Raw genomic sequence first — 25,958 nt, 5'->3', positions numbered from 1 at the left:
CAATACCATCTGAGTCAGACCTTTCATCAGTTTGGGGTGAAGAAGACACTGAACTTCGGCTTTTCAAAAATGAAGGTCTCCCCGACTTTGAAAAACACGCTCCGTATTTCTTGATAGGAAGGGACGTCTCTTTCCATTTCTGAATGTATCAAAAGAGAACTTCTGTGAAGTTGTAGTACTTATTACAGCTTCACTGGCTTCAATATTGTCCCTTTCTTTTTCTTCTTCATTATCACTATCTGCTTCTTCATTTTTGTCACTTTCAACATTTTCATCAGAACCTTTTCCAAAAGGATTAAAGCGACGCGTAAAAGAAGGTCGACGAATCCTGAAAGTGAAGGAAGGCTTACTTGGTGATTTGATATGAGTAAATAAAGCTGGTCTGGCTCTAGAAAGGAATGGTTTGATACTGATTCCAGAAGTTTGTTTTTCAGTTGGATTGAAAGAAGTGGTTTCGTCATCTGCAACGTTTGACGTTTCCTCTTGAACATCATCATTACTGAGGGTATTAGCACTAGTCTGTCCCAGAGTTTGCTTAGGTCTAATAAACGGTCGAAACTTTCTAATGCTAAAAGAGTTTCTTGATTTATCTCGTCTACTGCGACGGGAAGCAAATACATTGTGCCCTTCCGTTGTTCGTTTATGTGGTTGATCGTGATGATTTTGTTTGTCGTCGTCATAATAATAATAATAGCTGTCGTAATAAAAGTCGCCATTTTCGCTGTATTTAAGGCCATCATCATGTATTATTTTCTCTCTCTCGTCGTTGTCATCTACCTTTGCTTTGTTTTTTTTTGTTAGTTCCCCTGGAGTTGGGAAATGCACATTGTTTTTTGGAGTATTTTCTTTGTCATCAAAATTCGACTCGGAATTTTGAACTGAGTACTTATAGTAATATCCATACTTATTTTCATTGCGCTGAAACTCCTGTGGAGTTAAGGTAGAAATAACAGGATTCTCGGAAGTATGCAATAGCTTATCTGGTTTTACTCCTGGACTTGGAAAGAGTTTTACTTTTTCATTTAAAACTGGATGAAATTCAAAAACTTGCTTGCGTTTTGTATCGGAGAATCTAACAGCCTCTTCAACTTCATTCTCTTCATTATTTTTAAATTCTAAAAAAATATTTTCTTTCAAATGGAAAATGTCTGAAGGTAAAGAAGCTTCCATATGTTTAGATGGCCTATCCAGCTCATTGTTGGTTTGTTTGGTAATGGTAATTCTAGTTGCAGTTTGATAGCGTACTTGCGTTTCCTGGATATCAACAGGATACAACACGGATCTCTTTTCCTTTAATAAGTTATCGATGTCTGTCAGTATGTTCGATGAATGTTTTGCTACATCAAAATATGTCTGAGTAGTGTGGAGGGTTGAAGTTCCGTCATTAGACTCACCTGTTATTTCAACCAGCCCCATATTCTGACTGTTTATTTTTACGGATGTTGGAGCAATGACAGTTGAACTACTGTGAGTTACATCTGTATAAAACCCCTTTAAATTCGTTCCGTAGCTTAAAGTTGTATGAAGAGTTGTTGTCCAATCGTTCAGTTCTGTTCTAAGAGTAGACGTTATGAAACCATCCGTATTAAAATAATCCTCTGCTTTGGCATACATTGTAGATTTACTAACAGGTAAGACTCTTGGTGCTTGTCTAACAATATGTGTATAAAGTCCTTCGATGCTAGTTCCATAAACAAGAGTAGTATGTAAAGTTGTGATACCATAATTTACTTCGGTACTCGTAGTAGCAGATACAAGATCAGTCTGAGTTGATCTCGAACTCTTTGTAGATATTGGTTTCACTGAGAGTAATTGAGCTGTAAAGCTTTTAACATGAGAATTAACTCCACTAATGTATGTGCCATGACGATTGGAAACATTCAGTGTTAAGAGGTCGTTATTTACATCACTAGAAGACAAAAGACCCATATTGTATTCATCTGGTTCAGTAGTAACTTTGTTGATGTTAGAGGACCTTGGCACCTCGGCATCATAAAATCCAATATCGCTTCCATGGAAAACTTTTGCAGTGATATAACTTTTTTTATCTTCATTAACTCGGCTTCTGATTGCAGATGATATCAAACCTGCTTTATAAGAATTCGTGGATTTGAAAACTGATGCAAAACTTGATGCTGTGACAGTTGTTGATTTGATAGAATAAGTTGTTTGTGAAGATATTTGTGCAGATTGTCCATATATTTCATTCATGAAATTTGTGGTAAATAGTTTAGAAACGTTATTATTCACTGTTGTTGAAATATGGGTTTTCATAAAATCTTTTTTATATGCATCTAACTTTGGCGTTGAACGAATTGAGATTTTTTGATTACTAAAATTTAGAACTTTTGAAACTTTTGGTTCTGTATTTAAATTTATTCCGTATATTTTAGTTGTCCAGAACGTTGTAGATGGTCCAATTACGTTAGCGCTGGCTATAGATGATAGCAGTCCTATTGGAGCTGATGTTGACGATTCTGGCATCTTTATGGAAGACGTTGTATGGTCCACGTGAACATAAATATGACCAATGTAAGAACCATGTATTTTCGTTGTGTAGAAAGTTGTGGTTTCATCATTTATTTCACTATTAACGAATGATGATAGTAGACCAACTCTGGATGGATTTTTATAAGTTTGAGGCTCAAGTAAAGTGTTTCCAACGGGAGTTGGGTTAATCAATGGGATATTAGTCTTATCACTTCCATCTGCAATCTTCGGATATGTATAACTATGTCTTTCAGTTAGTTGAGTGTAAGATCCTCTTATAAATGTTCCATAGACTTCTGTAGAATAAATTGTGGTTATTCCCTTATTTATGTCCTTAAATTTGAGAGAATGAAGAAGACCTGTTGGATACAAGTTGTTCTGGTCTATCATAGAACGTACTTTTGACTTTTTGTGGCTTTCTTTCTTTTTACTCAATAAGACATCACTGTAGTTATCAACATGGTAATATTCTTGAAAAGTAAGAAGCTTTCTTCTTACAGGAGTATTTGTGCTATTTTTAGAATTTCCAAGAAATATTTTAAACTGAGATTTTTTATCATCATTAAATGATTTGGTCGGAGGTCGTTTAAGTCGTTGGAAACCTGTTGATGTTGGAAGAGTTGAATCTAAAACAACATTAGGAACAGCAGCACCTCTGCTCACTACAAACGGATAACCTTCACTAAATGGGGTTTCATTTTGGGTATAAGTCAAGAACCTCGTTTCTGGGGCTGACGACATTGAGTCTCCAAAGCTCGAGATATACTTGTTGACATTATCGAAATATCTCCAATATTTTGATTTATATATAGGAACATTTTTCAGATACGTTTTTTCCTCCAAATAATCATCTTTATATTTGGTGGATCTTGTAGTGTAGAACGACGAGGTTGTAGTTGTAACATCTCGTTTCTTTCGTATTTTGTCTTCCTCCGTACTTGGAACACTGGGTAATTTTGAAACAGGCAAGATGGACGTTTCTGTTGCTACATTAGTAACTGTTGTCAAATGACTACTTACAGACGTACTTCCATCTTTAATAATTGTACTGAAATAGGTAAATGTTGTATAGTGTGTTGTGAATTTAGTTCTAGTAGTTGGTGAGACATTATTCTCTTTGTTAAGTTGAGCTGCCTGAGTCAGTCGATTTCTCTTTAATTGGCTTGCTGCTGATCGAGCAATGGCATCTAAATCCAGGGATCCAGTGATCACACTTGATACTACTTTTGTATCTGAGGATACAACTGTACTTCCATCACGGAACAAAGTAGTGAAGTATGTGTAGGTAGTGTACTGGGTTGAAGGTGCGCCAAGACCACCTAAAAGTTCATTAAGATCCAATTCAGAACTGAAGGACCCTTGCAGTGCAGGTGTCACAGTAGATGGGGTATTTGTGGAGGTGACAACTAAATTCACTTTTCTCGTAGAGGTGGGTTGAATACCATCGGTAACGGTTACGTATTTTGTAACCGTCTCCTTACGTGTTGATACAGATTCTCTATTGTCTTTGTAGTACGTTGTCAGGTACGTGTAAGTCGTAAAAAAAGTTTCTATCGCAGTTGAAGGTTTTATCGTGGATTTGTTTTCTACTGATCCGGGTAATATTAAATCAGAATGGATTATTTTCTTACTCACTGAGCTTGTAAGTGTTTTTTCTCTTCCTGATGCACCTGGATTACCATTAGAATACGAAGTAATAGCTGTTTTTAAAACACGAACATCATTGGCTGATAGACTAATTCGGCTCTTGGTTTTATCAAGTGTTGTACTCTCTTCTTTATCATTTAGACTTTCGGACAATGTGCTTATAACCGTTATGCCATCATCAAAACTACTCAAAAAAGAAGACTTTATTGTATTTTCGTCTTCCAATCTGGCTGGCAGTGTACTGTCACCCGTTGAAGTAATTATAGACGTCTGTTTCTTTGGAATTGTAATGGCAGCACTAGCAAAAACAGTTTTTGTATTAGTCACAACACTCTCACTGCTAGTTACAGTGGTACTGCCGCCTATGAGCAAAGTTGTAAAATAGGTGTATGTAGTATATAACGTTTGTACTACTGGTGTTGGAATCACTGATGATTTGCTCTTTGAAATAGTTTCTGTGACACCACTTGCAACGACATTGGTGATTGTATGTTCGTTGGTTTTTACGATTGTTTTATCTCCTTTAAGTACTGTAGTAAAATACGTAAAAGTCGTGTAAAAAGTGGTTTTTAAAATCTGCAATGAACTTCTAAGTACTGAAGTGTCACTCTCAAAAACAATTGATTGTTTTTCATTGGATATTTCAGAATGATCCTTCGTTTGATCAGATACAACTGTCGATACTGTATCAAAACGACTGTTTACAATAGGTGTCCCGTTCTTATAGTGTGTTGTATAATAGGTATATGTAGTGAAATAGGTTTTTTTCTGTGCTCTATTGAGAGAAGGAAGCGGTGACGTAACTTCTACTAATTCTTTAGTGGACTTGAGTTGGGTTCTGGGTGTCACAACGTTCGACCTTACTTCTTCTTGACTGTTAACAGATGTTTTACCATTTCTTACTATAGTGGTGTAATATGTTAGTGTGGTGTAATAAGTTGTAGGGTAAACTAAAACACTGTAAGTTGGGCTTACAGTCTCAGATATTGGTGAGGTCACTGATGAGCTGACAATGTCTGTAACAGTCTTTAGACTTGTAGATATTGTACTCGAGCCTCCTCTATACACTGTTGTAAAATAAGTATATGTAGTGTAATAAGTAATAGGAGGAAGTGTTTTGGTAGACGTAATCTCGCTCGCTAACGTTTTATCCACGGCAGATGACGTAGCTTTCTGTGATCTTTCAAGCTGTTCACTGTCAGTGAATATCTGTGACCTAATCTCTTCACTGGATGAAACTTTGGTATTTCCATCTTTTAAGTAAGTGGTGAAGTAGGTTAACGTTGTAAAGTACGTGACCGGAAATGATATTGAAGGCAACAGACCTTCCACTTCGTGAGACAAAAACGTGACTGTTGACTTATTTGCACCCAGCTGCCTTTCTCTGGAAATTTGTCTCTGAGTAAGTGAATTACTCTTGTGGTCGTCTTTTATAATAGACGATTCGTTCAAGAATTCTTTAGCTTTTCTTGATGTTTTTGCTGATTCGCTTAAATCGGAAAAAACGAAATCTCTTTCGTCCTTTTCGCTTTTTTTGCTTTTGTTCACAGAAGGAGTGGGCAAAATTAATACACGTCTGGTGTCTTCAATATCAGTACGAGCGTGTTTGGTGATATCTTCGGATTGCGTGTTTGGCAAAATGAAGCCACCTGTTAGAGTTGTTTGAGAGGAAGTTTTAGCTGTTTGAGTTCGTGTATCTTTTGCATTAGAAAGATTGTCTTCACCTGCTTCAATGATTTTCTCTGTCTGAGTAACCAAACTGTCGAGAGCAGACGAACTTAAACCACTTGAAGTGGTCTCAATCCTAAGATCAGTCGGTTTTGTGTTATCTTCCACATTAATATTCGGTAAAATAAATCCGCCTGTTAATATTGTCTTAGCGGATGTTTCAGAGTTCGAAGTTACATCATCTTTGAACCTCACACCATCATCACTCTTCTCAGAGCTCTCTTTTTTTCTTCACTAAGAGGGCGCTTTTCTCCATCACGCCCCGGTAAAATAAAACCCGCCGTTAGAATATGATGCGTTTCTTTTACGTTTTCTTCAGAGTTTATCTCAGTTGATGACTCTTGATTTGTCTCCTGAGTATCTGGCAAGATAAACCCACCAACTATGGTCTTCGCTTCTCCAGTTGTCTCTTCTGACGGTTCAGATTTTCCAGGAATAATAAAATTTCCTGTTAGTATGCTTGGCAATGATGAAGTAAAACTATTGCTCAAAGACGGTACTTCACCTACGGTTGTACTTTGAAGTAGTGTATTTGTTTCCTTTGTTTCTACTACTAAACCGGGCAAAATAAAACCAGCTGTCAAAATAACCGATGCACTTGCCTGTTGTGAATTTTGCGTTTCTTCAGCTGTGTCTGCAGAAGTAAGTAAGAAGATATTTTGTTCTTTAGATGGAAGACTTATAGTAACAACTTCATCTGTTACTTCTTCGGAAATTTCAGGCGTTTGAGATATTAGATGATCTGGTGGATAAATGGAACTTACTTCAGTAGCAGTTGAAGACATCACTTCAAAATCTTGACTTTCTGTCAATTTTTCCATAACTGAAGAAAATATATTAGACTGCTGTTGTAATGAATTACTAATATCACTTATTATTTTTTTATTTTCAATACTAGACATTATTTTAATTGATGGCTTTAAAGATATTGACTTTAGTAAAATATCAGAACTTCTTTGTTTCAGTACTGACAGAGAATTAAGTTCATTCGATACGTAAAGGTCTGATTCCTCAGGTTCAGCTATTACGTGTATCTCACTTTCATCGACAAAAGGTCCTTTACTTGAGATATTATCAGAAGAAAGGTAGTCTTCCGTCTCCGGGATATAACTTTTAGTGCTTGAAATACCTGAACTATACACTGAAGTTGGCATTTCATCTCTAGAAAGTTGAGACAAGAGAGAGATGGAAGAGTAATCAGAATCTGCCTGATTTTCAGAATAGCTCTTGCTAGAACTTGTTTCCTCAAATACTCCTAATTCGAATGAGTTTATGGTTTTTAGTTCGTAATCATCAGTTTCAGTAACAGGTTCTTTAGTTTTTTGAACAGTGAAGAAAAGACTAGAGGTGCTCTGAATCACATGAGCATACTTTCCATTGATAAAGGTGCCGTAAACAAGGGTTTTCCATTCTGTAGTTACACCATCATTAATTTCCTTTCCAGTTAACGATGTTATTAAGCCAGTCGGATAAAGTGTCGTTTCAATAGAAGTTGTTGAAGTATCATGCTTCAATGGTTGTGTAGGGCTTACCAAATCCTTTGCAACAACACTAGACGAATAACCTTTAGAACTCATAATCTGATATTCCTCAGAAGCTGTTTCTGTGTTCGTGTCTTTTCCTATTAAATCTGAAAAAATATATTCGGAACGAATTTCATTTACTTTACTGGAAAATTTCAACTCACTTGAAAATTGGTCAACATTTTTTTCTGTAATCATCACATTCTTTGGAGCTTCATTACTTTTCGTTATAAAGAACATAGACTCCAAGGTTGGAAAGGTTTCCGTGACAAACACAAGATCAGTAGCATCCTTTAAAAAGCCTTCACTTTTAGATTCAATTTCCTTTTCCGTTTTTGAAGTTTTCATGGATTGCTTTATAATTTGCGACTCTACGTTGATTTCAGTTGATTCTATTTCTGTCTTTGTTTTCATTTTTTTATTAACACTAATATCAGACATTGAAGAGTATAGGTCTTCTGTTTGGGAATAGGGAACAGAAGACGGTAAGAACAATACTTGTGTACCAGATATGACCGTGGAAAACTTGGCAAATCCAAATAGTGTTACTGTTGTAATAATTTCACTTGATAAAGGTTTCGTCATCTTAGTTTCAAAATTTCGTCCTTCACGAGGTTTCTCAGAAGTGGAAGAAATGAATGTAGCATACAAAAATTTATCTTCTGGAACTTCAAAAGTATTTGTTCCAAACAATGGATCATAAATCGGGCCAAACCGACCTACAGTTTTGGTAAGTCGAAAATCTGACTTTTGAGTTATTTTATGTGGCTCAAGAATTGACTTCTCTGCACGTCTTAAATTCTGTTTAGGTTGGTTCCCGTTTCCCAAACCTATTTTCAAAGGATCTGTTTCAGTATATTCTAAGCCACCAAAAGTATTGTCAGCCGTGGGTGGCGACTGAGTCTCATCTGTTATGGTTACATCACCTTTTAAAGCTCCAACTTTTCTGGCACTTTGCCTTGCTTTTATGTTAAGTCGGTGAGCTTCTTGTTGAGAGTCCTCATATTGAGCCCTTCTGTAATAACTTTCTGGATACACAGTTGCATAAACTATGTTTTTAGGCTTTATATTTCTGGTGTTGCCTAAATTTAGTATGTCACCTTTATTTAAAACAGTGGCTTCATACATTTCGTAAGGCGCGTAAGACTCGCTTTTCTTCTTTTCAAATTGGCTTAATATGACCTTTGGCGTGTTAAACTGTTTATCTTCTTGACTGGCTTGAATTGCTTTCTGCTGTGTTAACTTAACTTCGTGATACATTGTGTCTTCCATGTCTTCGCTTCCAATTTTAGTTTCACCAAAGAGGATCTGTTCTTCAACTCTAGTCGACTGAATTAATTCGGTGTTTTCAGGAAGCTGTCTCTGACCGAAGAAAAACATGTATGTGCCTTGTTGGGGACCAGCTCCCCTGACGTAAGTACCAGTGAAAAGCTTGTAGCTGGTATTCAAGTCTTGGCTTTGATGTACAAAAATTCTTTGCGTACCCGTAACGGTCATAACTGATCCCTCTCCGTGATCGTGGAAAACGGTTCCAATACGACCATCTCGAAGTCCAACCTCTAAAAGCGTCGTCTCCTGGACATTGTCCTCTGGTTGAACAAATGAACCAGTAAGACCATTTAGAACAGTGTGTATGAATCCCGCTGTAGGAGATGTTTTAATTTCTCTAAATTCATTAATAAGAAGTGGTTCTGTTAGAGATGACAAGTACTTTTCCGTTTTCTTTTGGAGTTCGTCATCTTGAATCAGCCTGTCTCCCATCAGGAAAAATCCAGAAGGCACAGTTCCAAGTTCTCCAAGAGGGTGATACCTTTGACCTCTGTGAATTTCGTTTTCTAGTTTTTCCACCTCGTGTTTATGATAAGTGGACGAGCTCAGTGACGAAGCTAATTCGTTGACAGCTGTTTGATAGACCTTTCCAGACGTTAAGGAAGCAAATCGTTCAGATGCGCTCGTTATTTTATAAGTAGAAAAACCAGAGGCACCGGCTTCGATTTTATTCACTGAAGGAGCTGGATACATTACTGTGGAATAGCTTTTGAGGACCTGAGCATACGTTCCGTCGATATATTTTCTGTGAACTTCCGTCGTGTAGATCGTTGTTCTATCATCGGTAATCTCAGTACCAGTTATTGTAGATATGAGACCGGTTGGATAAAATACTTTAGTAGGGCTTATTGTATGTCTGGCGGTTGTTAAAAAACGATCCCTTTCTGGACTTGCAGCAATCGAGATTCTAGAAAAAGGTTCGCGAGTGCGGAAGCTCAAAGTTTCTGTTGCGGTTATAGCACTGTGTTTAGTCCTATATATTTTAGCGTAATTATTGCCCACGTAGGTACCAAATATTTGAGTTACATACAATATTGTTGTCCGACCTCTGACCTCTGAATTCACCAAAGAGCTCAGCAAACCCGTTGGTTGGACTAGTCCTGTGATATCTGTATAAAAATCATGGAAGACATTACCATCAGCCATTGACTTAACAATAGTGACACTGTACTAAATTATTTCTTTAAAATATGTCACATTTGTTTGTTTTAATTTTTTATACCTGGTAGGAATTCTAGTGATTTCTAAATCGTTTATGGAGTTACGTGTCATACTTTGTTTACAATCTTTTGTTTACAAAATAATTTATGGGAAAGTTTGTTAACTCATTGCCAACAGTTTTACTGTCTTGGTGCAACCACCTTTAAATGAATAATAACAGTTTCTGGTATTTCAACAAGCTTCGTATAATGTTAGAAGAACCAACAATATGTGATTATTAAGACAGAGACAAACGCCTGTTGAATCCAAAACCGAAACCATCACAAGTCGCTATAATAGTTTTAAAAGTCAGACGCTTTGGAAAATGTTTTTTTTTTCAGTTAACAATATTTTTTAATTACCTGCTTCTCGCTTTTTTCTTTCCACACCTAAAAGTCCTTGGAGTTGATCTTCATCTGGACACAAATAGGATGATGTTTCTTCGTCTAACAGAGAAAATTAGCAAGAAAATCAGTTGCTTTTTACTGCAAGTGTAAGTTCCACGTTACACTGCAGAAAAAAAAAAATGAATGAAAAGTTTAATACGTATGAGTTGTGTATAGATTTACGTAAGTCTGTGGGATTAAGGACATAAAAGAGCTACTATTTTCTCTTATACAAAATGGCGTTTGTTTTGAATACGGTTTCGAGGTGCAAACTTGCACAAACCGTTCCTAATTTTCCACTGATTGATGAAACGGACTTCAACTTGCCAATAACACCCACCGGTAACTTTTGGATTATTGTAATAGCAAAATTAAATTAGATAGTCGCTCTTTTGGTCCACCCACGACTCCAAACGGGACGCGAAGAGAAATACTTTCAGATCTACAGCCGACCCGTTTTAGATATAATGATTTAACATGTGGACCTTACACTATTGCATTTTTAAAGACAGGGACAAAATTTAAAGATTAGATGATCCATGTGGCCTGGTATGGCCACGTGGTTAGGGCGATCGACTCGTAATCTGAGGGTCGCGGGTTTAAATACCTGTCATACCAAACATGCTCACCCTTTATAATTTTACGGCCAGTGCCACTATTCATTGGTAAAAGAGTATTTCAAGAGTTGGCGGTTGGTGGTGATGACTAGCTGCCTTCCCTCTAGCTTTAAGCTGCTAAAGTAGAGACGTTTAGCGTGACTAGATCTCGTGTAGCTATGCGCGAAATTCAAAACGAAAGAAAATAATCCATAGAAAAATGTTTTAAAAATATTCTAAGCATTTTCCTCAGAAATGAAAAACGGTATTTGTGTTAGTTATATAATTGTCATCATCAGCTGATGATGCTCATTGTATTACAATTTTAGCAAATAAAAGTAAATAATAGTGTAAAAAATAATTAAAAACTCTATTGTATCAACATTGCTAATATTATATAACAAAATATATATTGCGTACTTCAATTTTATTATGAACATAATATTAATAGTCAACTGTGATGAAAACATGATGGGTTGTGAATACTGCAACTCCACAAGTATAGACATGGCTCTTATCAAGTGCGTGCGACTCGTAATCCGAGGGTCGCGGGTTCGCATCCCCGTCGCGCCAAACATGCTCGCCCTTTCAGCCGTGGGGGCGTTATAATGTGACGGTCAATCCCACTATTCGTTTGTAAAAGAGTAGCCCAAGAGTTGGCGGTGGGTGGTGATGACTAGCTGCCTTCCCTCTAGTCTTACACTACTAAATTAGGGACGGTTAGCACAAATAGCTCTCGAGTAGCTTTGTGCGAAATTCAAAACAAACAAATAAACAAACAATCTTATCAAGTACTAAAACTGATGTTCAAGTTGTATGTTTGTTACTAGAATGGAATAATCACAAAATATTTTCAAAATGTTGCCAACATGTTCTTCTTATGCATAGAAATAAAGAGATAACTTTTCTAACGGTATTACAAATCACAGAAAAAGTTGTATTAATATTAATATACTAGTAATAATAGAGGCCCGGCATGACGAGGTGGGTTAAGGTGTTCGACTCGTAATTTGAGGGTCGCGGGTTCGAATCCCCGTCCCACCAAACATGCTCGCTCTTTCAGCCGAGAAGGCGTTATAATGTAACGATCAATCTCACTCTTCGTTGGTAAAAGAGTAGCCCAAGAGATGACGGTGGGTGGTGATGACTTAGCTGCCTTCCCTCTAGTATTACACTGCTAAATTAGGGATGGCTAGGGCAGATAGCCCTCGTGTAGATTTGCGCAAATTTCAAGAAACAAAATAATAATAGAGAGTTTGTTTTTTAGCACAAAAACTTCACAATGGATTATCTGTGCTATGTACACTGTGGCGAACCGAATCCCTCATTTTAACGTTGTAAATGCGTGAAGTTATTGCTGACCTATCAAAAAATACCTCGATGTGATAACGGTAAGCCTTAAGTTTTTATGTCGTTAAAATCTGGGGTTCGGTTCCTCGCGGTGGATACAGAAGATAGGTGAATGCTGTAAAACAAATAAACCCACTAGGAAACTAAACAGAAAACATGAAAACAGAAGGATTAGATGCGAAACATTTGCTTGTTCTTATATAGCTCCACCTTACAAAGCTTATTAACAAATAAATATGTACATAAATGTGTACGTGAATATGTACATGAATCGCGTCCTGTTTCAAACTTGTAAATTCTCAAAAAATATTTGAACAGGTACTTGACGTATGGTAGTAAACTGTTTATTATTATTAGTACTTGCACGCAGTCAGACATGTTTATTGATAAGTAACGAGTTTTCAAAACAAGGTTTACGTACACTATTAAACGAAATAGTAACTCGTTTGTTAAGTATCCTCGTTTTATCTGGTTTTCAATTACACACGTTCTTGTGAAACACGAACACTTGGATTGTGGGTTAATGTTTTTCTCAAAATACAAAGCTGGTTAGCTTTAATAGGTAATTACAAAAGGCAGCTATTTAACTTTAATAGGTAATTATAAAAGGCAGCTATTTAACTTTAATAGGTAATTATAAAAGGCAGCTATTTAACGTTAATAGGTAATTAATTTCTGAGATACTTCACTGAAAAGAAAAACTTGTTTGGCGTCCACGATTTTCATATTATTCTTAAATTTAAATAACATCTCACTAACTTTCGTCTGATCCATCCAAGCAGTCGCTTATCCCGTCTCCAACATATTTCTGTTCCAGACAGCGTGGAAAGCCACATCCACATCGATGTTGGTTCGATCCGCAGTCTAGTAATAAGGAAGTAATATATACAAAACACAAAATGGTAACAAACATTTCGAAAACGATAAAGCTGTACACATTATCTGTAATTTATATCTGCTTGAAAACATTTATTGACAGCAGAAAAAAGCTGAGTCATCCATCGCATTTTTAATTTTTATAGATTCTAAAAGAACGTTTATTTTCGTGGAGTTAATAATAACAAATCTTTGTTTAAGGGAAGAAAAGTACTGCCACATTTCCCCCCAAATTCTTGATATTCTGAAGGCTTACCTTCGTCAGAACCATCTCGGCAGTCTTCCCACCCATCACGAACCCGGTCTTCAGGAATACATTGACGACTTGTCTGACACTGGAATTCTCCCGGGAGACATTCTAATAAAACCAGGTTTATATGTTGTTTAGCAATACCGTTACAATAGTTACAATCCAAGAACAAGAAAAGCTGCTTCTAGTGGTTTAGAAATTACGTCACTTCAACATGTTGCTAAAATACATTACTTTTCAAAGGATAGTAATAGATTATTTAGTTAATTGAGAGTAATAAAATTGACAACACGTGTTAATGTAAATGGAAAGCCTACACTATAACGTAGCGGTCATTGGTTATGATAAAGCAAAATGCTTCCCTTTTTTTCATTTATATATAATGAACTAGTATCAACAATCCGAAAGGTTGTGACCTTTGGAACCATGATTTTAGACAAAATAAGTATATACACAATGCCGTTTAAATTAACTAACAACACAGTTTAAATTCACATGAACTGAGCCATCAATACCAAATTATATGCCTAGTTACCTACTTTTATGATGTTGTCCATGAAGGAACAAAAACACATCCATTTAATTTTCATATTATTCCGTTCGTATGGATTTAACTTTATTGTAAGTGACTGTAGAGATTCATAGTTGTCGAAAAAGAAATTTTAATATTCTAATATTGTGAATAGTATTCAAATAATTAACTTCTAGTCAACAGGTAACGAGGTTTTCTTTACACTTCAAACTATTATAGTTTCAATCTTGGCCATAAATAAACGCAAGACTTCATTGTTTAACTAAGGCTCGTGTTTATTTTAATCTATATTTCACTCGTGAACTCTTCCGATAAAAGGCCAATGTTATTCTACTTTTTCGTTTAACTTTGTTTCCGCAGGTCTTGTGTCTTATACTCTGCCTTTTTTAATGCTTTCATAGTCCTTAAGAAATTTATGGATGAACATTCAAATGCATTAGAAATCGAAAATATTTTGATAAATCTCATTTCTCGTCATCACGTTCAACAACGACAACAAAAAACAACATTTTCCACTGGCCTGGCGACACCTTTCAGTACCTGATCATATTAATTTTCTTGAAATATTCCACGAGTGTTAACTCCAAAAACAAAACAGTCTAATGTCGTTCACAAATAGTCACAAAAAATAGTCATAAAAATAGTCACAGTATTTGAATATAACTTAGCAACAAAGGGCAATGTGTGGACATACAACGCACGAGGTTATTTATATGTGGATATGTCAATGCTATTCATATTTTTTTCTTCTTAAAAACAGTGGATCAACAGTATAGGATTACGATGATAAAATCAAGGCCTCGATTCCCTACGACCCCGGTGGCATAGTAGAATGTCTGTGGACTTCAAAGAAATTTAGACTGATTGCTAAGCCCCTAGGGAAGGGCTTACATGGATATAATGTTTTATTCTTAACAGGTCAGTTTGTTTGTTCTTTTGGTATTTTCACGTTTGTATTGATTGGATTATAAGATTTTCCCCTCTATCTTAAAAATCTACACTAGAAACAAAGTATTGTATTTCATAAAATGTGGTCCCCCAGTGACACAGCAGCATGTCTGCGGACCTACAATGCTAGGAACCGGATATTGATACCCGTGGTGGGCAGGGCAAAGAGAGAACATTGTGTAGCTTTGTGCTTAATTCCAAACACACATACATATGATGTGCAAAATAAACATTTTAACAAATAACGTAAACAAGAAAATTCGAACTTTGAACACGGTAATACATTTCATTTTATTCTTGACTTATCACACGCCGTCCCTAATTTAATAGTTTAAGAATAGAGGGAAGGCAGCTAGTCATCACCAACCACCGCCAACTCTTGTGTTACTCTTTTACCAACGAATAGTGGTATTGACCGTCACATTATAACGCCCCCACGGCTGAAAAGGCGAGCATGTTCGGTGTGACGGGGATTCAAACCTGCAACCCTCAAATTACGAGCCGAGTGCCTTAACCACCTGGCCATTTTATATGGGTTTTATTTGTATTTGACTTAACTGTTTGTTTTTACATTTTTTTACCCGAAACTACACGAGGGCTATCTTCGTCATTCGTCCTAATTTAACATTGATAGATAGAGGTAAGAGAGCTAGTTGATATCATCCGCGACCAACTCTTGGCTTCTCTTTTAACAACGAATAGTGGGATTGATCGTCAGAATATAACGCCCCCTAGCTGAAAAGACAAACATGTTCGTTGACATGATTGAGAACCCTAACCACCAGACTATGTCACATCGTTTACCTTAAAACAATCAAATAAGAACGGTAACAATTTATTCTTCCGAATTATTCAGCTGACATTAAACGTGAAATCCATCCCATAATTCAGTTTATCACTTGTCACCGTTTCGAGGATTCAGGACCTTATCAGTAGTATTGACAAGAACAAATCGAGAGAAGAATATCAGACTAGTAGCTGTGATGAATTGTACATTGTGTTTTCTGTCGTGTTTTACTCACCAAAGTATTTCTATAATTGTATAATATTTAGAAAACATACCAAGTTGTGAATCGAATGAAAGATTGGGCTTGTTTTTAGTAGCTCAAAAGGCTGTGAAAATTATTTAAAACTATTCTAACTTTCAGTGTTTTTTTTTCTGTTTGTTTTATGTGAGGCCTGGCATGGCCAAGTGGGTTAAGGCATTCGACTCGTAATCTGAGGGTCGCAGGTTCGAATCCCCATCGCACCAAACATGCTCGCCCTTCCAGTCGTGAGGGCGTTATAATGTGACGGTCAATCTCACTATTCGTTGGTACAAGAGTAGCCCAAGAGTTGGTTGTAGGTAGTGATGACGATCTGCCTTTCCTCTATTCTTACACTGCTAAATTAGGGACGGCTATCGCAGGTAGCCCTCAGTGTAGCTTTGCGCGAAATTCAAAAACAAAACAAATTGTTTTATTTGATAAAGGCCCATTGTCAGGCCTAGCAACTGGGCTTTTTCTCATGTTCTACGTGGATACACATTAATAAGATCTAACCGGTTGGAGCTGTTACGAATGGCAACCATCTCAGTGAAATAAAGCAATAGATTATATACTGTGAACTCGTCTGTGCATTCCTTAACACAGAATCGTTACTTTCACAGAATGACATTACAACTCAAACAACTCTAATTTTTTCTGTTGTTTTTTCACTGAAGCAGTTAATTTAATAGTAGTCACCAACGTGTTAAATTAAAAACTTTTGAGAGGTGCAGTTTGTAATGTAAACATTATAAATTTTTAATACTTGGAATCGCTCACACAAACAAATATGTGTGTATATATATATATATATATATATGTATATGTATGTGTGTGTTTGTGTGGCCTAAGCCTAGTTTTGGGTCAATGCCTTTGCCAGTTTCTGGAGTCGTCGGCTTTGCTTCATATACAGTTAGCTGGAGTTTAAAAATCTGTGTCAACCAAGGTGTTCTTCCAACAATAACAAAAAATTAAGAAAGTTGTACTGTTATATGTTGACACCTATATCACAAATAGATGAAATACCTGGTAATCTCGCGGTCTCTCTGAAAAGATTTGCTATCAATTCAATCAAACAGGTACTTCTATCCCGTATAAGTTTTATAATGGTAATATATCATCTCATTATACAGACAAACAGGTTTTTAAAAGATAGATAAGCCTAATAAAGTTAGCAACGATAAAAAAATGCATACATTTCAGTCCATAAACTGCAAACCATGGGAGCAGAAATGGCATGTGCTACCCACCTCGAATGTTTTAGAAAAAAAAACATTTTAGTGCTTCGTGTGTTAGTCAGTTATTCTTTCTTTGTGCTTGTATTCCCTTTCCCAATTTTAAAAAAGTTTTTAGTCTTTTAACCCAAAATTTTACCACATTTGTTAGCACTGTTGATGTTTTATATTTTTGGGGGACTTCCATGCGACTGATTTAATTGTAAAGATTGCTGGATACATGCTAGCCCTTTCAGCTATAGGGGAGTTATAATGTGACGGTCAATCCCACTATTCGCTGGTAAAAGAGCAGCCCAAGAGCTGGCGGTGGGTGTTGATGACTTGCTGCCTTCTCTATAGTCTTACACTACTAAATTAGGGATGGCTAGTGCAGATAGCCCTCGAGTAGTTTTGCGCGAAATTCAAAACAAACAATCTTAATGCAAAATTGCACAATTGGGTGCCGACGCTCTATCCACTGCAGAGAATCCAATCCCGAATTTTTACGATAAAAGAACGTAAAATCCCCGACAAATATACCTTGTCAAATATTTTGAAATGTTTAGTACTGTATTCACAGTTTGGGTTATTGTTATAGAAACCTTTTTCTTAATGAAATTTTTTTCTAGTGAGATTTATGTTATTATTAGTTCACAAGAAAATACTTTTTTATTAATAATATAATGAGTTATTTGTTTGTAAAATTCTTACTTTATTAATACATCCACACAATTAACTACAAATATTAATATTGTATTCAAAACATAGGCTTTCTTCTGTGTCTTTATATTAATACCATAATGTTGCAGGTTTCATACCAGCCAGTATAATTGAAGAATGTAATTAAGGCATTGTTTAATGTGTTCAGGTCTGATATACTTTAGTTAATACTGGTAGTAATTGAACATAGTGCTTTATAACTGTGTGATCGTGATCTATAAGGTGATTTAATGTGTCAGTTTCGTAAGGAAATAGATTAGAAAAGTGACATATGGTGAAAGTACACGATATCAATTGATATAATTCACAAATAAAACCTAGGATAAATTGACGAAACGTTGATGTTATTAGCATTCTAGCTAGCCGAAGGCGAAGTCCTAGCACGTTAATTTTGGTTGTTAAATTTACAGGAGAGTTATATAAAAGCTGTCTGCGCTCGCAGTTCCTAATTTTGAAGTGATGAACGAGAGGGAAGCCAGATGTTCAACGCCATCTACCACCAAGTTTGTGGTTACTCTTGTCAGACCGATTAATGGGGTTTGGTGTTAACGGGACTAGAACCATGTAACTTCATATTCAAAGTCCTACACATTAACCATAAAGCCGCGCTGGACCAACACATAAAAAAAAGACCGATACTATTTGAGCTTTAACTCATAGGAAAAAAAAATATTTGGTTTTAATTTATATAAGCTGATTACTAACAATAATTATTACACATTTAATTATTTATGTATTTATGACTTACAAACCACTGGCGATTGAAGCACGTATATCAATACTTCGGTGAACTAGAAAAGTTAAAATACTATTTGAAAATTTTGAAATATACGTGCAACAAAGAAATATCCGACGATACGTTGAGATATAAAGATATTCAAATATGCTAAAATGTAAATCAGTATTTAACTTTACTGCCTGTTATCTTCAATATCAAAACATATTTCGACTAAAGACTAGGTTGCCAGAATGTAGAATACATAGTTTTGTTTTAAATGTTTTCGTGCGCAACACATGTAACACGACACTCAAGTGTTCATGGTTCTCGTCGCGTTGTGCAAAACATATTCCCCAATTTTTATGTTCATGATAACGAGGTTAAAGTCGCGATCAAACCCCACTGTTATACCAGACGAGAGTAGCCCAAAAGTTAGCGTTGAATGATCTTAACTAGTTGACTTTCCTCTAGTTTTAAACTGCCAAACTAGGGACGGCTAAAGCAGATAGTCTTCGTGTAGCTTTACGCGAAATTCAAACCAAACCAAACAAGCCAATCTTTCTACTGTAGGCCTGGCATGGCGCTTTAGGCACAAGCTAGTAGTCGCAAGTTTGAGTCTTACTCCCACCAAACATGCTTGACCTTTCAGCCATGGCAACATTATAATGTTACAGTTAATCTGACTATTTCTTGTTAAAAGAGTAACCAAATAGTTGTCCCTGGGTAGTGATGACTAGCCGCTTTTCTTCTAGTCTTTTGGATAGCTCTCGTGTAGCTTAGCGAAAAATTTAAAAAAAATTATAGAAATATAGATAGAACGTCATTTAAAAAAAAAACTATTTCCAGTCACTTGGTTTTCATAATTTATAAATAGGTCAACAATGCCAAAACCCTTTTTTGCTATCCATATTATTTTAGTTCCAGTATTCCATTGTATCATTATTTTTTGTAGAAGAAGGGTAGAAATTAGACTGTAGTAAATTCAATTGAAACGGATACTACCTCATTTAAATAAGAAAGATATGTCATTTGAGAGGTAATTCATACAAAACCTGTTTTGTCCTTGACCTAATTTAATGATTAGTTAGACTGAATCAAGTTCTGGCAAATATGCAAGTCATCCAAAAGTTTTCTAAGGTGTGTGTTTGTGTGTTTTTCTTATAGCAAAGCCACATAGGGCTATCTGCTCAGCCCACCGAGGGGAATCGACCCCTTGATTTTAGCGTTGTAAATCCGGAGACATACCGCTGTACTAGCGGGGGCATTTTCTAAGGAACTTATCCAAAACATTTATCATTTATCACATCCCTTTATATAGAAACAACTCGCAACCTTGACAAGCATTTCCGAGAGCATGACAAATAGTTTGGTGTAAGGTTATGTCAGATAGTTGAAATGCAATCGATTTTTTATGAAGCGGTCATGACAGTTGTTACTGACAAGAAGAAGGAAATTAAACTAAAACAAAGTTATAACTGTTTTGTCATTGAAACAATAAAAATAAACAAAAACTACATCAGGTCATCGGGTTGTTAATCAAGAGTAAAAAATAAAAGGACATTGAGCCATAAGATTGTTAGTCAAAATTTAAAAGAGTCATCAACATCAGGTCATCGGGTTGTTAATCAAGAGTAAAAAATAAAAGGACATTGAGCCATAAGATTGTTAGTCAAAATTTAAAAGAGTCATCAACATCAGGTCATCGGGTTGTTAATCAAGAGTAAAAAATAAAAAGACATTGAGCCATAAGATTGTTAGTCAAATTTAAAAGACGACGAAAGCTAGTAAACACACATACATAAATAAGCCAAATAGCAATACCAACATTTCATATCAATTTTGCATTTTCAGTTGAGAAAAAATAATCATACTAATAGAAGTAAAAAATAAATTAATGACATGGGTTAAACAAGGAAAATTTAGCTAAAATTTATGTATTGTTACTAGATAAAGTAGAAAAGAGACTTTTGATTGTATTGTATTGTGGAAAGATAATTTTACCACCACTGTTACTGCGTACGTAAAAATGAAAAGCAACCGTTGCTTTAATTTTTATTTCTACAAGTACATCAGAACTTATCACGATATATACTGGAAAATAACAATATAATTGAACACAGATAAAGGAACGGGTGATCAAACAAAAGACAGAACCAATCACAGAGCTTTCTAGTTCATGTAGAACATTATTAAAAATCGATACAGAGGCTGTTATAGGCTTAAGAATAACTCCTTTGCTTGTTTGAAACATAAAATAATTTTCTTTTTCTATTTTAATTTTCTATTACTTTTTACAATGTGCCACCATCAAATAAAGTTGGGACGGGGAATAATGGGGGGTACTTCATCCATTGTATCCTAATTAGGACCGTGATCCCAGTTAGTACCTGGATTTAATTTTATTCAATTCTCAATATGAGAAATTGAAAAGCTTTCCAGTTGAAACTTATAAGACTAAATATGCGAGTTTTGGAAAATTGAAAATAGCATTTGATATATCTGATACATCTTACGAGAATGACAAATCAAAAGAAACGGAAGTGAAGAATACGTGATAATTCACCTATCTCTATTCTTTTTTAATCAGGATTCCTACTTCAGACCAAGCATTTTATTAATTCAATATAACTTATTAATTCTACGCCTTAATTTTTTTAACTAAGATACATACATAGACGCAAAATAAATTACTAGAACAAAATGTATGTTTTTTGTTGTTTTTTTTTTACAGAGGGAGCTGTCCTAATAATCTCTAAAAATAAAACTTTCCTGCACGTTCACGATATACAAAATTTATAACCCGTGATTATTTTATAAAGCTGTTCATATATGATGACGCTACAACAGATTTTTGTTTGTTTGTTTGCTCTTAAGCACAAAAGTACACAACAGGCTATCTCTGCTTGTCCATGACGAATAACGAAACCTGGTTTGTAATGTTATAAGTCTTCAGGCTTACCGCTGTACCATTGACAGTGGGCAAGCAAACTTTTGACGTATGCATCATCTTAACCTTTGTAGAAATTAGTTTTTAATACTTCTTTGAATAACCACAGCTGCAGCTGTTTGTTTATTTTTAGCAAAAGGTTTAGAATGGCCTAAAGTTTAGTTAACTATCAGTGCGGGATGAAAATGCTTAATTTGAATTTTACAAAACCGTTTTCGTTACTTACTTTGTGCTCGTAGTAACGGTGTTAGAAACTTGAAAAATATTTAATTTACCCTTGATGAAGAAAGGCATATCTTTTGAAAGCGGTCAGGCTAAAAGTGATTTTGTTTTCCAAACGACCCGGCATGGCCAGGTGGGTTAAGGCGTTCGACTCGTAATCTGAGGGTCGCAGATTCGAATCCACGTCGCACCAAACATGCTCACCCTTTCGGCCGTTGGGAGCGTTATTATGTAAAGGTCAATCCCACTCTTTGTTGGTACAAGAGTAGCCCAAGAGTTGGCGGTGGGTGGTGATGACTAGCTGCCTCCTTTCTAGTCTTACCCTGCTAAATTAGGAACGGCTAGCACAGATTGCCCTCGAGTAGCTTTGTGCGAAATTCAAAAACAAACAAGTTTTCCAAACATCATGAAAAATATTCATATACTTAACACACGCCCCAGGAACGTAATTGAATATACTACTAAAACTATGAAGTTAAAACGTTTTTATTACATGTTACATTAATGAATTACAGAATAAACCTCATCCCACAAAATATTATTCTATCATAATAAAACATACTGAAATGATCTTTATTTATACAAGGAGGTTAATGTGTTTTTACCAACATAATAAAAGTAAATAACGTTTGTTTTGGCTTCAAAACCTTCACATTCTTTTTCACGGCGAGTTTCAAGTAATCATAAAGGTGTTTTTAAATTTACCTATTTCGTTTAAAGTTTCTTTTTTGGAAGATCAGTTCCACTATTTCCTAAGTAGGAATATCATTTCGTTACCCGTGGCGCCAGTGCATTAGATCCAAGTGTGACGTATTCGTTATGTCATATCTGCACCTTGAAAATGGAGAAAAAATAAGTTCTCCGTGACAGGAAACGGAGAAAAAAAAGGAAAATTTGACCCCTATTTCAAATCTACATGTACGGAGGTAAAATATTTCGCGAAGTTGGGGATTGCACATTGCGTAATAAAAACATTTTTCCAGTATCATATAAGAAAGAGTTCAATTATACTGTGATAACCTTGTCGTTCCCCAATTAATATAATACAGTAAACCTGTCTAAGACGGAATCGCACAGGACGAAGTAAAATTTCCGGTTTAGACAGTGAACATGCATTTCCTTAATTATATATAACTTTTGAGCAGAACGTTATACTTGCTTGACTCAAGGGAAGTAAGACGTTTGCGAATAAAGTTATTATACTGTTTATACTATATTTATTAGAATAAGAACAAAAATAGGTATTCAAAATATACATCAAATATAAATCTTATTCAATTTTTTTTGAAGAAAGTTTCCAATTTCAACTGTTTCGTTTTTATAATGGGCTTTCTCATATGGTTAAAAGAGAACGCCATTTCTACGGCCTTTTTATGAAGTTCATTTTCCCCCTTCAATTTTGCATACATTTTGATAGCGTTAATACAACTTAACACTTTCGATGAAATAGGAATTTCTATTTCCTCACTATCTTTTCCATTTTGTTCATCTTCTGAATCTCTCACACTGTTATCATCTTGCGATTCTATTATAGATTTTAAATCAATTTCATCAGTTTCTGTTAAAACATTCTTGTCAACGTTCACAATACTTTGCGTGTTCTCAGAATCATCTGTATCAATCTTCTTCATCAGAGTTTGGATTTCATTAAAATCGTCATAACAATCAACTTCTCCACAATCCCCGCCATTATCAAGAATAAATCCACAGTTTCGAAAGTACTTTATTACGCATTTGATTGAATGACTTAAAAAATGCAACTGTATCTAACACGTCAATTTTCATGGTCATTTCAGATGCTCTCTCACTGTCCTTCATAATATGCTGAAGTATCGATTTTATGTATTTTAATTTTATACACTGTATAATTCCATTATCTAGTGAGTGTAGAACTGATGTTGTACATGGAGGTAGAAAGACTAAACGAACATTTGAAAGTTGAACTTTTGGGTGACAAGTTACGTTTTCTGGAAAAAGTGGAATATTCCTAACTTCTTGTTCCATTCTTTTGTTTAATTTGTTCAAAAATTTCTCGAGTACAGCACTTATCATCCGTGCTGTTTCAAAAATTTAAGGAAGAATCAACTTCCTGTGGAATAACAAGGGAACACTGTGACTTATTGTAACAAAATGCCCAAGAATTTATTAATATTTAAAGAAATTATTAATCAAATAAGAAATTAATATTTAATCAAAAACATTTTTCTGCCTTATTCAAGTTCTAATCCTAGTTGTTGATAGATAAGGTAGGTGAAAGATAGTTTTCCGTCCGCGTTGCAGGTTCCGCCATGTAGAAGGTCTTTTATAAGATTTTTGTTTGTTTTTGTTTTTCGCGCAAAACACGAGGGCTATCTGCGCTAGTCGTCCCTAATCTAGTAGTGTAAGATTAGAGGGAAGTCATCACCACCCACCTTCACTCTTTGGCTAATCTTTTGCCAACAAATAGTGGGATTGACTGTCACATTATAAAGCTTCCATGGCTGAAAGGGCGAGCATGTTTAGTGTTACGGGGATTCAAACCCGCGAACCTCGCATTATGACTCGAGTGCCTTAACCACTTGGCCATTTTATAAGAGAAATCTTAAGATAATGCTGCAAAATTTTGATATTTCAGACTTAGACAGGTTTTACTTATATTCTTTGTACAAACATTATCTTTGTCAGTTTGTTTGTGGTTTTGCTTAACACCACGAAATGACAACTCGTGGGCACCTCTTTCATCGACGAATAAAGAGATTCACCGTCACGTTATAATTCTACCAAGAATGAAATAGCGAGAATGCTTTGTGAGGGGTGTCGAACCCACGACTCGCAAACTGTCACTAAACCATGTCGGTTCTCTCATAATCGGCTTTCAGCGACACTCCTACATTGTAGCAGTACCCAATAGCTATGTATGTTGAACATCTTGATAGAAATAAATAGTTTGTTTGTTTGATTGGTTTTAGCACAAAGCTGCACAATGGACTGTTTGTAATTTGCTCACCGGGGATATCGAAACCCGACGTTTTGAGTTAAAATCTTTTAGGCTTACCACTGAGTTACCAATGGCAAAGATAAATTAATTTAATAAGCTTCAAAGATCATTGTGTTTTGGAAGTTGCTAAGTTTTAGTTTCTTTTTTAACTCTATTCGCACGTGTACTTTTACTGCGCATGACATAATTTTTTATTTAAACTACTATTTCTCTGTAGCAATGAGAATAACATTAATAAACCGCATTGTAATAGTATATAAATTTTGAGTTCTTAAATTCTAAGCTATTATGATACTGACAAATTGAGCCTCATTTCTGTTTAAAACACAAAATGGTTTGCACAACTTTCTTATCTCTTCCAGTTATCAGGCAAAAAATAATGCGACAAATGCGTAAAAGTAGAGACTAGTTGTGTCCTGTGATAAACCTAAGCTTTTAGGTTTCGCACGTTGCACGATATACTCAAGGAAATTTGAAAGTGGTCCATTTTATGTGCACTTAAAGTTACGCTGTCTTTCAAAATGAATTACATGTCTTTATACAAGGACTAGTTCTATATGCATCATGGCCATGAGAGTATATTAAAACCGAATGTAGAATGTTACCTAGTCGAGAGTAAAACGTGCATCACACTTCTTCAGCGGTTTTCGAAGTTAAGCAAATAAGCGTTCTTGGATTTTTTGTTGCTAGAATTGGCAACACGTGTGTAACAAACAAAAAATAATTACAAATCTAGGTCAAAAAATTGTGTGTGAAACCAGTTCCACGAAATGTAACAGATTTTTAAGAACATGTATTAAACGCCCTAAAACTGATAATTCCACTACTACTCCTACACGTAACTTCAAACAACAAAACGTGTTTACAGAAATTTTGTCTTGAACCTCAGACCTTTCACGTCACCAAATATTAAATAGTGGTCAAGAATAACTGTAAACTAGGGAACGGTGTTTCTAACTAGTTACACACGAGGTAATCAGGAAGTATATGCACTGGAGCAATAATAAAAACGCCGCTAAGACAGAAACTTTCTGTTTTATGTCAATGCTAAACGTTATGTTGAAACGATTTAGGATCCTCACTGTTAAATATATATTATTACGTTCTGTCACACTCCTCTGACAACCACTCATATTGACAATAGCCTTGCATCGTTGTTTCCATTCCAAAATGGTCCGGAGTTACGATGTTACGTTCAAACCACACTACTAGTTTCTGCAGCCTTTTCATATGCTATCTATTGTACGAGAACGTTTTACCAGAACCTGTATTAACAGTCT

At 35.5% G+C, this 25,958-nt stretch overlaps 1 protein-coding gene across 1 annotated transcript in view; it reads right to left on the bottom strand.

Annotated features, from left to right (window-relative positions):
* The window catches only part of LOC143227344 (uncharacterized), a 108,199-nt gene that overhangs the window by 48,618 nt on the left and 33,623 nt on the right, over nt 1–25,958 (bottom strand). The window contains 5 exon segments of the mRNA XM_076458798.1: nt 68–6,057; nt 6,060–9,826; nt 10,280–10,363; nt 13,009–13,113; nt 13,382–13,483. Of these exon segments, the coding sequence (XP_076314913.1) occupies nt 68–6,057; nt 6,060–9,826; nt 10,280–10,363; nt 13,009–13,113; nt 13,382–13,483 (10,048 nt within the window).

Source organism: Tachypleus tridentatus, chromosome 9 (assembly GCF_004210375.1).
Source record: "Tachypleus tridentatus isolate NWPU-2018 chromosome 9, ASM421037v1, whole genome shotgun sequence".
In the NCBI taxonomy this organism is placed as follows: domain Eukaryota; kingdom Metazoa; phylum Arthropoda; class Merostomata; order Xiphosura; family Limulidae; genus Tachypleus; species Tachypleus tridentatus.
Note: the sequence above shows the minus strand (reverse complement) of the source record. Positions and strands in the feature narration are given on the sequence as shown.